The sequence below is a fragment of the Nestor notabilis genome, unplaced genomic scaffold (genome assembly GCF_000696875.1).
Source record: "Nestor notabilis isolate BGI_N333 unplaced genomic scaffold, ASM69687v1 scaffold21766, whole genome shotgun sequence".
Classification (NCBI taxonomy): domain Eukaryota; kingdom Metazoa; phylum Chordata; class Aves; order Psittaciformes; family Psittacidae; genus Nestor; species Nestor notabilis.
In genome coordinates, this window is record NW_009932690.1 from 26,814 (window position 1) to 39,448 (window position 12,635).

The following is a 12,635-nucleotide window of genomic DNA, read 5'->3' on the forward strand; positions in this document are numbered from 1 at the left end:
ATGATGTTAGTGTCTCTGTTCCCTGTGTTTGGCCATCCCACAGTAGGAAACAGGTAGGACCACAAATAGGAGGGAAGGTAGGGACAGCCAGCATAGGACATTCTGCAGTGGGATGAGTGACTGTGTGTGGTGATCCCTGAGGTTTGGGCTAGCAGGGGCAGGCTGCAGCTGAATCAGCACCCTGGTGATGGGATGTGGGGGAATGATCCCTTTCAGCAACAACAGTCTCAGCTTAGAGCTTCTCTGACTACCTGAGGATTGTGTTAATAGTGCTGCTAGTCTGTGTGTGCAAGGATCTAAACCAGTGAGGAAAAGGAGCTGCTGGCTTGGATGACTGACCCGTGGGTTGTGACTTCAGAGAGGAGCATGTGAGCCATTGCTTCTGGCTGGTAGGTTGTGACTGGCCCCACCAACACCAAAGCACGGACTCCAAGCAGAAGGCCATTCTCGCTGGCAGTGCAGCTCTGCAGGAATACCTGCTGTGCTAACCTAAGGCCTTTTTACTGACAGATCAAATAACCCCTGCGAGACGTCCCCAAGTCCTGTGTCCAGTCTGAGCAGTCAGACCTGGAAAGCGCAGGGCTGTGCAGCAGCAGTACCTGCAGTTGATCTATGGTTGCCAGTGTGTCCTTGGCGGCCTGTGCCAGGAGGGGGCGGGAGGACTCCAGCTCCTCCTGCATCTTTGCTACAACGTCTGCTGTTTGCAGGAGCTGTGGGAACAAAGGAGAGTGAGAGCGCAGGTAGCAGCCACGAATAGCCCCGGGAAAAGGTTGTGCTGCCCTGGTGGGGGTCCTTGCCCACTGCCAGGCTGTACAAAGCAGGTCTTGCGCTAGTCCCTGCTTCAGTAACAATCTGTCACTGTGGCGTGCTTATGAACAGTAGTGCCTAATGGTGCTTGCACATCACGGCCATTACTTCATAAGCTCATGGCAGTCAGTCAGCAGAACAATGTTGCTGTTATAGGGCTTTCAGTTAATAAGGAACATCCTGAGACATGATGAGCTACAGTGAGTGAGGTCTGTGCCCCAAAGACTGGGGACCATCGTTCTTTTAGAGCTGTTACAGACTCAGACCTTCAGAAAGACTGCTCCGGCAGAAGGCATAGTTCTCACCTGATTTAGCATCAGTGTTCTCCTGTTACACAGGAGATGTGTAGGGCATGTCTCTGCAACTATAAATACACTGCTTAGAGTAAGTAAGCGGGGTCCAAAGTTCTCCTGGGTGCAAGGGACGAACCTTGTCCAGGCCACCTTTCATCCTCTTCTTGGCTGTATTCAGTTCCTGTTTCTTCTTGCCAATCAGGGAACTGAAGATGATGAGGAACTCGAGGTAGCTCTTGGGAGTGACATAATTGTGTCTGGCCAGCTCTGCTAGGTACACTTGGCACTTCTTTGCCACGCTCTGATGGATTTCTACACATACTTGAATCTACAAGGAGAAAGGAAAGAAACAATCTTATTTAGTACTGAACATGTGGTAGGCAAGTCTATGTGATGCTCATAGAGAGCACAAGGGGCTTAAAAAAAGCCTAAGTCACAGCATGGCTTATATAGGCATGAGGCCTTCAGTGCCATGGAGTGGGTGACAAATGGACATGTGTGTGTCAAGGCATACAAAAGCTAACCGGTTCTGTGTTTGCATTTCTGCTGCAGGGTAGGACCTTTCTGCATGTGTGTCCTGCACCCGTTGTCTTTGTGGATATAGAGGATATAGAGACATGGCACACTGAGCATACAGGAGCTGTGTTTTGAACGTGGCACCTACCATGCCATTGATATTTTCCATAGTGGCACCAAGACATGGGATCTCGAGCAAGAAGGAGGAGGCCACGGACTGCAGGGCCTCAGCAGGCCACTTATTAAACCAGTTGATGGTACAGCAGTTCACAAGAGAGGGGAACTGTCTCAAGCGTGCACGGAAGACTTCTCCAATAGGGCTGCGGGAAAGACACATGCAGAAATGAAATGTTATAACTATCTGTAAATACAAGGATAAAAGAACTTTCCTACTTCCCTAGAATCACCCTGGACTCTTACAGAGTTAACAAGGAAGGGAATATACCCAAGAAAGAAGAAGGAGAGAGGCAAACAGAGAATGAAAGTTCAGGCAGTGAGTTGCATGCACATATTCAAAGGTACATGTCATAGCTCACTCCGTGAAAGTCCTGGGTATATTCTGGGAGCATTAAGGTGGTAGTGGGGTGTTGTTTTATGTGTCCCTCCCTAGGACATACACTTATGGGGTGAGAAATAAATGTGATCTGAAGTCTATTTCAAGCAGACATTACATCACCAGACCAAAATCATGACCCTGATTCTTCCACATGTACTTGCACGAATAAGACTCTGTACCTTCTGGCAGCCCTCCTGCAAGCAAGCAAGCCGCTCAGGGACTGTGCACTAGATTCACGAGAAAACATGGTACAACTGAGCCCCAAATTCAAGCAAGATATCTTTGTAACAAACAGCTCAATAGTGCAGGAAGGAAGAGGAATCTTGCATTTAGTCTGGATCAAATATAATAATATTCTTAAACTTTTTAAACTTCATCTTGAAACCAGCAAAGTGTAAAAAAACCATATTCAGTATCCTATGGGAAGGTGATATGCAAATTGTACTCCAGCAAAGTCAGGGGCCTGGAAACAAAGGTCCCATGACAAAGTGATGCAAGGCAAACAACAAGGAGGGAGTAAGTAACATTGACAGCATGGAGTCCTACCCCTGCACTGTACCTCATGCACACGACTGTGTGGATATTGCTGCGAACCCGTCCCGTGTATGCAGCCATCAGATTGGCCTTGGTGGGCTGCTGCCCTAGATCCCGAACAACGGGCTTCATAGCTGTCATGATCTGTTCTTGGTCATCAAGGCTGTAAATGTTGGGAATGTCACCTGAGTTGAGCAGGTTGTTGACATCCTCAAGGAAGGATTCATTTTTAATCTAAGTAGATGACAGAGAAGGGAAAAAAAAAAAAAAAAGGAAAAAAAGCAATTTCCTAAGTCATAAGACAATCCTGTCTCCACATATCATGGAGATCACTTCTGGATAAATACAGCTGTCAGCCTCTGGTGTAAGAAATCACTTCTGTGATGACCCAGCTACAGTAAGGCATCCTCTAAGCCTTGTCCAGCATTTCCAGTAGAAAGCCATGTTCAGCCATCTCGGGGTGAGGGTGATGTGTCTAAGAACAAACCTTCTACTGGCCCTTCACTGTCTCTATACAGACAAACTGAGCTCAGGGCCTTGCTCCCTGCCTCGCATGACTGCAATCAGACCACAGGTCCCATTGTTGCTCTGGATCTTTGTTCCCCCAGCACAGAACACTTCACGATTAAGACTAAAGGATGTGGGAGACAGTAATTGTAGGGATGTGTCACAGTCTGTGAGACTATCTTCCTCCAGAGCTACACTGACTTCTCCCCCTTTGCTAAATGAGAAATACACAGCATCCTTCTACTTATCTAAATCTACCCTCTTGTGCCCTTTTCCTCCCATACATGCTTCTCACTGCAGGGAAAAGGATGCAAGAATAAGCAGCATTTGACAGATGCTCATCTCACTGTTTAGGGCACTGCCAGAAGGGACTTGATTCCTGTGATAATGAAGACAGTAAAAACCCTACGGGGAACACAACCACGAATTCCTGAACTTGGCCTAGTCATTAGCAAGTTACAGTTTACAGTAGCAAGCTAACGTTATCCTGTGGAACCAGCAGGCTTAAGGCCCTAAATTTACTGCTATCTTTTAAAGGAAAGAGAATGATGTTACTTAGGACTTCTAGTATCAGTGGTCAGAGTAGTGCTTAGCTTCAGGCAGCTGACTCTAAAATCTCTGATCCCACCAAACCCTTGGATGGAGCTGAAGGAAGTTTCCTTGAGCAACAGGACAATCAGCCCACTCCCACACAGCTCTGCAGTACCTCTAGCACCATCTTCAGTTTCCCTGGGGCTTTGCTGTAAGATGATGAAGGTGGGCTACTGAAGAAATACAAGTTGTGCGTGGTTTGTATCAGGCTCTTCAACACTTTTGAGAGGGATTTATTGAGCTTAGAGATGTGTTTCTGACTCTTTTGAGATGGAGTCCACCATGCTAATACTCATGTACCTGCGTGTCTACGAACAGGAAGGTCTTGGGTAGACTCTCAATGCCTGCCTTCATCATGATCTTCTTCACATCATCTCGCCATTCGGTCATGCCATAATTTTTGGACAGTTCGATCTGGAAACACTCATAATCTGCCCTAAAGGAAAGAGAAGCCGGTGGAGTTACAGCAAATTAAAATCTCCTCTTTTGTCACTCTTGAGTATGCATTGTGGATTCAGGGGGAGTGGACTCAAGCAAATTGTTTTCCTGCAGTAAGTCCTGAGCACATGCCTGTCCCTGTGCATGTGGAGCCACCAACCCGAGAGCATGTTTTACTCAGAGCAGAGATACCTGAGCTAGCTAGAAATCAGGAGAAGTACAACTCCATGAGCTAAGAGCCACACTGTTTTTTGAGCCCAGTGCCTCAGAGTAGAGAGTACAACTCAACATGGATTTTTTTTCTGTGATGGTGCCCTCAGAGGCTGGGGCACCTGGGAACTGTGGTTACATTCCTCTAAGATCACACCCTGTCTACAAAGCTGGAAGAATTTTCTTCCTCAGCCTTGTTCCCTTTTCCCCTTGAGGCTCCTTGACTCCCAAGGCTCACCAGTCCTACTTGCCAGGCTGCCAGTATCACTTGGTCACTAGTAGCTCCTGTCTTTGTCTTTCTACTGCCCAGCTCCCAGGAAGAAACCCTGGGTGCCGAGTGCTGCACAGGTCAGCAAGCTGACATGGACCATGCTGCTTTTGCTCATTCACTACATGCCTGCAGCAGCAACCCAAGCTACTAGCAGGTAAAAGAGTAACAGAATTTTTCTATTGTGGATGTGCATGTTAACCGAGCCCTAGCTCTTAAGTGTTAAATCTTAAAAGTCAGCAACCAGAAAAATGTGTAACCAGTAGCAGGAAGGGCAGGAAAGAGATTCTCTAGAGGCAGCCCCACATTATGTGCATAGGAATGCATTACTTACATGTGAGATGCCAGTCTGGTGAGAGACTGTCTCCCACTTCCCCCAACACCCAGGAGAAGAGCATTCCCTGCCGCCTGCCGCAGAATCCGGCTGATTCGGCAGATGTGCTGTATCGCATCCATGAACAGTACAAGCTTCAGCTCTGGGGTGTTGACTTGATTGTACTCCTCCAGGTAATCCTCAATCACAGCCTTCAGCTGTGGGCAGAAAGAGTCAATTGTGGCTACCAGATAAAAATCAATGGAGAGGGGGTGGGTGGTTGTCTGTAAGCACAGACAGGCCTCTGGGAGGGCAGATCCTGGTGCTCAGCAGGGTCTGTGAGTAGCTGCCTGTGGGAGGTGATGGCTCTCTCTGCTTCATGCTCCTATAGCAACTGCCATTTGGCTGAGCTGAATTTAGCTAGAGGTGGTGGCAGCAGCTGCTGAAAGGTGACCTTAAACTAACTCAGGCAAGTGACTGAGGTCTGCTGTTCCCAACAGTGCTGTTTGCCTGGAGAAATAGCAAGGCATAGTTCAAAATAAAATAGCTTATGGCTGTCTGACCCATACTGTTCCAAGGCCTCCCTGTGGGAGAGCTTCCTCACTCTATAGCTGACCACTGCTTGCTGCTGCATCCTGTGGTTTGGATCCCGGCTGGAAAGGGCAGGTGCTGGAAGAAAACACTACTGGCTGCAGGTGGGTAGAGAAGTATGCTCCTCTCCTGGTCCTGCTATTGCACAGAAATAGCTGCAGGAGCAGTCTCTCCTGCCCTTCCCAGGGCTCTCTTCAACAACACCCTCAGGCTACAGCAGGAGATGAAGCATGAAGACATCTGGGATTTGGTCCTACCCCCTCAGCAATCTCACTGTGAACCTGGGCAAGCAACATCAGCTGGAATTTATACAGTGCTGAGATCACTGCCTAGATGCCAAAGTCTTGTGCATATTGGGGGACTGTGCAACAGCTTGGTAAGTGTGGCTATCTCAGCTGTGCTCACCTCAGTGGGGGACAGACCTAGCTACTTTGCAGAAGAGATTGGAAAGCTCAGTTAATTACCAGTCCTTGTCACACAGCTATCACAAGAGCAGAGACAACAAGATAATAATCTGTTTCTGATAATGAGTGCAAAACACACTGCTCGTTGCCTTTGCTTAATTATCATTACCAAAGTACTCACAGTATCTCCTCCAAGAGGGATTCTGGCAGTAACATTAATTATTTGTAAAGGTCAATTGTGAAGTCTTTAATGGCAAAAGTAGTATTGTTTGTGAGTAATGTGCCATTTCTTTCCAGCAAATTTCACTTTTCTGTCCCAAGTGCAGCTCATTTGGGAAATTTGGCATAGCAGGCTGCCCCCAGGATGGCAATGCAGAGACAGCTTGTTCCACCTCAACTTCCCATCACACCAAATGCAGCCACTATCCATATCTGGGGTAGGATTTCACAGGAGAGCCCTGGGAGGGTTTGTGATTCTAGACACCTCCAATTCAAGCAGCCCCATGGTTACTATTAACTGGTTTAATTTGTTTGCAGAAGACATGGAAGATGCGAACATAGATCACATCATACTGATTCCCATGGTCCTTACCTTTTCCTGGCTGTCAATTGCTTTGTACAGTTTGATATGGGCACCTGGATCCATGAAGTCCCCAAACAGAACTGGCTGGGAGGGGATGACCTCCTCAAAAGAGGTGTCTAACTCCTCCATCATACTCTTCATCAGGTTGTTGAACCAGGTGCAGTCCTCCTTGCTGACCAGGCGATCACAGAACACCCGGCAGCTCTCATGGTACCACAGTTTCAGCAGCTGCAGTTTGTCCTGGTAGGAAATCCCAGCAAACAGCCCCATAAGAGAAGCAGTGAAGTATTAAGAGCCTCACTGTCAGGAAAGCTGGTTCCTGCCTGGCATGTGGCCTGCTCCACTCCTGCAGCTGGAGTGGAGAAAGAACTAGGTGGAGGAAGCTGCATTCCTTTCTCCTCTCAAAATCAACTCTTGTCAAAATAGCTGCTTTGCAGAGAGCTCATTTCAGCTTCAACTAATCCCCCCCTCTATTTGTCCATATGTCAGGCTTTCTCTCAGATTTAAATTTCATGTTGTTTGTCCTTATCTTTCCCTCAGTTTGATTTAATTTTTACTGTTTCCAGAAGTTCTTGTGGGTTTGTTTTTTTTTTTTTTTTTTTAGAAAGATCTTTTATTCAGGTCTAGGGTCCTGAATAGTCAAGACCCTAGTTATTCAGGGTCCCAGGTACTTCCTCTGATAAGTCAACAACCTCTACTGGCCAGGCTGGAGCCAGAGCAAGGTCCTAGGAGAGCTGAAGGGGCAGAAGCCTCCATTGCTACGGGCTGGTAACAGGACAAACCTCTGCCCCTGCCTGGTCCCCTATGGGTCCATCCAGCCCTGCATGGCCAAGCTGTATCATACTGGCTCCCTGTGGCCACTCATATGCTTCTATGCCAAGGAAGGGCTGTGGTGGTGGTATGGGATGCCTGTGTACTACTGGTACTAGGCAATATAGCCAAAGGGAAGGCTACCACATTCATTGAACAGTACCAAAACACAGCCTCATCAGGAAATTGAGGCCTCTTTGTAGGTGCACCAATGAGTTCCTTACACTGGAACATTTCTGGTCTTCCCCTCGGTGGCATGACTATGCTGATGGAAGGACTCACCTGGATGGTGCTGGGCTCAGCCATGAGCATGCCCTGGAACACCTTGGAGAGGTCTCTCAGGTTGAAAGTGTAATGTGACTTGGCTGGTGTGGGCAGCAGCTGGGATGTGATGGTCAAATACACACCAATAGTGGCATCAACCAATGGCTCATTCAGGTCTTTCACTGCAAGTGCTCCTGCTGCAGAGACAGAGGAAGGTGGAGAGGGTGTCAGGGTAGTGACTATGGGTTGAGAAGGTCCTGGCAGTGCAGACAGGTGGGACTGAGTTGCTGAGGTGTTGCTAGGACTTTGCCAAGAACACACTTTTCTGCTTCCTTATGCAGAGACTGTATGGGAACCTGAGTAAGCACCTGCTCACTGCAGTGGACAGTTTGCCAATGAGTTTCCCAATCAAAGAGAATCAGATCTGGGGAGGGAAGAATGCATCACACAACAGTTCTGTGGTGTTAAGACTTCATGCACCCCAGGGAGAAAGGAGGCACTGCCAGACCAGGTAAGTGGTGCCTACCTGAAATACTCCAGAGAGGTTTTCCTTCTCCCTCCTTATACTCCCACAGTGGAACCTCAGCTACTTTTAAGCTAGAAGGTCTGAGTGCCCTCTCACTAAACTGTGTGGCAATTCATTGAGATCAGCAAATGCAAAGCCACTGAGGAATAATTTCTTATGCAACAGCCTGGCAAGATTTAAACACAGCTGCCAGTTTTAGTGCATAAAATACTGCTTTTTTCTTTTCTCTCCCAGTTGTTTATTACAAGCAGTCCTGGGGAAGCAGAGCCCTGTGACACCCCAGCACATTGCACTTTCAAACTCTTTCCAAAATTCTTTAATTTCTTTTTAAATCACAGTTAGGTCCTTCAATGTGCCCCCAAGCTCACAGTTAGGTACTGATGCTTGTAAATACTGCAAGCACTCAGAAAGTTCTGCTTTGCTTCTCTCATAGCTTGCTATTCTTGCTCCTTCCTACTGGCAGATTTGCAGATGAGGGCACATTTGCAAAGATGATCCTAAATTCCCACCCTGTCAAATACAAGAGGACTCACTTCACTCCAAATGAACCCTTTTTCTCTGGGTGGCTGTAGCACCATGCTTAGACCCACCCTGCCCAGCTCTCCACAGGCTGCAGCAGATGGAAAGGAACAGAAGGCTCTGCTTCCACAGAAGGCTGTTGTCTGGGCAAGTGTCTGTCTGCTGAAAGCACAGGTAAGCTATGCCATGCTGTGCCCATCAGCTTGTTCTGTTCACAGTCTCTCCCTCTCATCTTTTCTTACTTACGCACTGGATCTCTGTAACTTTTTTCTCCTAGGAGTCCATCTAGAAAAAGACAAGAAACATAAGTCACAGCTTTACCTGCTGAGGTGAAGCATATCTACATCATCCATTACAAAATCCTCTCTGAAAGGCCTACTCTATAAGATTCCTTATGAAACTGTGAAAGACAAAGCTGAAGTTTGCTGATTGGCACCAGCAGAGTTTGACCCTGAGACTAAAACAGTGTATGAGCTTCTCTGTTTGCTAAGATTCAAACAACACTTTTCCCAAAGCATCTTCAAGCAATTAATGCAAGTTCCAGCTTCCAACACTTTGATCAGATCATCAATACTAATTCCTCCCCTTCCAACCTCCGTTATTACCACGTTGACTTGCAACAAGATGAGAAGGTGGCAGCTGCCTGCAGAACTTACCCATCCAGCTGCCAAGGATGGTGGAGAAGATAGCCTTCTTGCTGCTGTCCTCCATTTCAGTGAAGGAGAGGTAGTTGAAATGGCGAGTGAGGCGTGGAGTGACAGCATTCCTTCCACCTCCAGGAGGCCCCATGGCACAGACAAAATTAATATCTACCAGCTTCTTAAAAGCACCTTGAAGAGTGCAAAATTAGAAATGAATGCTAAGTCATAGCTCAAAACCCCCACCACAAATCTCCACAGCAGGTATGCATATCTATTAACAAGCCAACTTCTGCCAAGAGGGCAAAGGATCTGGGTCTTACCGATCTGCTTCCTGTCATACCAGCCCTGGTGGTCCATCCACTGCCGCAGCAGCTCGATGGGTGGCTGAGCACCGTATGTCTCCAGCATGGGCATGTTCAAGTCATCAATAAAAAATACAAAGTACCGCCCAACCGGAGGCCCAAACACACCCTTCCGCCTGTAAGGACAAAACTGTGTAAGGACACAGGACAACTCCTATTGCAAAGGTACTTTTAACTTGACCCAAAAGCAGTTTTCTCTTCAGAGGCTTCCTGGGGCAGCGGTTTCAACTCTCTACACTTTCACTCCATATGTCTCTTTACATGGGCCTTTGCACAGAAAAGATCTGGAGCAAGGGTTGAGGCACTGGCTTCTTTCCAAACATGAGTGAAATTTTGCCTGCTTATGTACAATGTCAATGAACAAATGGGTACAAATAAGAGCTGTTGGAAACTTCAAACCAGTGGCTGACCATGAAGAAAAAAGGGAAGCTGTTAACCATGGGGAGTGGGATTGGGGTCAGCAGCCAAGTTTTCTCCCCTCATCAGTTTCTATAAATATCCCACATCAGGGTTTGCAAACACCTGTGCTGTGACATGGAGTATTTCTGGAATAACCAGAATTGGAGCAATTTTTACAGACCCTCACTAATCCGTCTCACTTTATTGCAAATGTATCAAGTTATTAGGGGCTCTCACAATCTCAGCTCAGATTTGCTGTGTGTGCTTGGAGCCCCTTCAGGTCTTGGGATGAAACTAAATGGCTAAGTTGATACAAACACTGAGCTCAGGGATGCTGCCTTTGCAAACACAGGAAGGAAACTTGCCTCTTATCCAGTTTGCTGTCAATGAGATCCTGAGTTTGATTAGCAGATGTGCGTGCCGAAAACATCAGGAAGTGGGCAATGTATTTGAGAGGCAAGTTCTTCAAAAGCTTGTCTGTAATTGTGAGAGTCTTCCCTGTGCCAGTGGGACCAATGCAGAGAACCTAGAAGCACAATCAGCAGCATAACCACAGGTATATAGACTGTGTTTCTCACCTCTGACATTTGCTGGAGGTAATGGAGTTACTGCTCCCTTAGGCATTCAAAGGCAGAATGCTTGCTCCTGACAGCCATTCAACAGATCTCTTGGTGTGGAAGGAATCCAACCAGAGAAATAGGAAATGGAACTGTAGGAAACAGGTAAAGAGGGATGGTGATGGGCTATCTAGCAATTGCTGCATTTTGATTGAACACCTGAGTGTTGACATTCCTTTGCAGTGCTAGCATGGTGCCTGTGGCCTGAATGGAGAGCTCTTGTTGCTTAGGCACAGCTTTTGAGCAGAGAAACACAAATCCATGGGAGTGGGAAATAATCTCAAAGTATCAGGTAGCTGTTGATGAGAACAAGGACAACTCAAAAAATCAAAGATAAGGTTGGGCACATACTGGCTTATAGTTGATGAGCAACAGCTCCAGCAGATGGGCCATTCGGACTGTGTTCATCGTGGGCACAATAATGTCACAGAAGTTGGTATCAGGAGCCATGGTGAACTGTGCTGTAGGGTCCAGCCACTTCTCCCAGCGCACCTGAAAGGTATGGGTGTGTTTACAGGGGGCAGCTGCATTTATCCCCTACAGGAACAGGAAAACTATTTCTTCTGTATTTTCCCTGTCACAGCTTCTTGTGCAGATTCTGATGAGGAATTCAGGTTTTCAGCCCCTCTGTCTAGTCTTGCCACCCTCACCTTTCTGTACAGCAATGCTGTGAGGCTCTAATTTCTTTTGGGAGGGAGGTAGTAGCCTGGAAGTTAGAGATTATTGCCCCAGCAACAATATACTTACCCTCCCTTCTGAAAATGGGATCAAAGGGGGATGGGAGCACTTGTAGTATTTGCAAAAACTGGAATTCTGTCCTAAGCTGACCCACCATGTAAATGCCCCCATGGCAGAGGGCCACTGAGGGCTTAGCTGGGATCCTATCTTCACATTTGGTGCCATCATCCATGTTGCATTCAGAGGCACATGCAAGTTTTGTACTTGTACAAGACATGGTTGACCTGTGCTAGAGTTAACCCACAGGCAAACCTCCCAGAGGTCACTATACAAGTGAGACAGAGGTTTTGTCAGGGATATGCTGGAGAACACTGAGAAAATGTGCATTCCTGACACCCCATGTGGCCTTCCCACAGAGACGATGCTGGCAGCTTCTGCTAAACATCTGATACTCATGTAAGGCTCTTTACTTTGCTCTCATTTCAGGAGGGGGAAGCATTTTTCCTCCTTTTCTTTTTTCCCCTGTGGATTTTTTTTTTCTTTCAGCCCAGAGGCTGGTGACTGTCAGTCAGATGGGCCTTGCATGCCTTACTCCTCTGCTGCCTCCTGTGAAAAAGACGGCATGTTTGTCTGCCTTGCTCCTCCTCCACACTCTACTGCACACAGCTCCTCTGCTGTTATGCACTGCTTTCTAACACAGACCCACAGACCAACCTTTCCGTCTGAGCTTCTCCCTGTTCTCCTCCAGCAGCCACACTTGCAGAATCCTCTCACTTTCCTGAGCACTGGCAGAGACACTCAGGTCTGAATTGATCAGCCCTCGTCTCAGATTTGAAAGATCTGCTTCACAATCCTGAGGGCAAGAAATTGCTGCCTTCCTTTAATGAAAAGCTTAACTTAACTTTAAACATTCTCACTTGGTTCTTATAGGCCTTTCCTCTTCACCCTTGATGACGATCCTGCAGGACTGTGTCACTTTCTGATCCATCCCCCAAAATTTTTCAGCTTGAAGTTCAAAGTGAAATATTTTACCTCCCTAATGACCTCCTCATCCAGATCATCTTCAGGACTGCTAAGCCCAGCATCATTCAGTTTATAGTCATAAACCAGTCCTTCTTCTGGGAAAAGTAACTGCACCTGTGAGAATAAAGCTGTGGTGAACCTGGCTGCCACTCAGCTGAGTTCATAGAATCATAGAATAGTTAGGG

General features: G+C 47.1%; 1 protein-coding gene across 1 annotated transcript in view; it reads right to left on the reverse strand.

Annotated features, from left to right (window-relative positions):
* DNAH1 (dynein, axonemal, heavy chain 1) overlaps positions 1–12,578 on the reverse strand; it is a gene marked incomplete at its 5' end in the record, with an annotated part of 27,736 nt that extends 15,158 nt beyond the window's left edge. Inside the window, 14 exons of the mRNA XM_010016533.1 lie at positions 600–710; positions 1,237–1,428; positions 1,765–1,936; positions 2,732–2,940; positions 4,105–4,240; positions 5,055–5,251; positions 6,621–6,851; positions 7,704–7,882; positions 8,977–9,015; positions 9,387–9,560; positions 9,692–9,849; positions 10,498–10,658; positions 11,101–11,241; positions 12,460–12,578. Coding sequence (XP_010014835.1) covers positions 600–710; positions 1,237–1,428; positions 1,765–1,936; positions 2,732–2,940; positions 4,105–4,240; positions 5,055–5,251; positions 6,621–6,851; positions 7,704–7,882; positions 8,977–9,015; positions 9,387–9,560; positions 9,692–9,849; positions 10,498–10,658; positions 11,101–11,241; positions 12,460–12,578 — 2,219 coding nt within the window. The remainder of the gene's footprint in view (positions 1–599; positions 711–1,236; positions 1,429–1,764; positions 1,937–2,731; positions 2,941–4,104; positions 4,241–5,054; positions 5,252–6,620; positions 6,852–7,703; positions 7,883–8,976; positions 9,016–9,386; positions 9,561–9,691; positions 9,850–10,497; positions 10,659–11,100; positions 11,242–12,459) is intronic.
* Between the last annotated feature and the right edge of the window lie 57 nt (positions 12,579–12,635).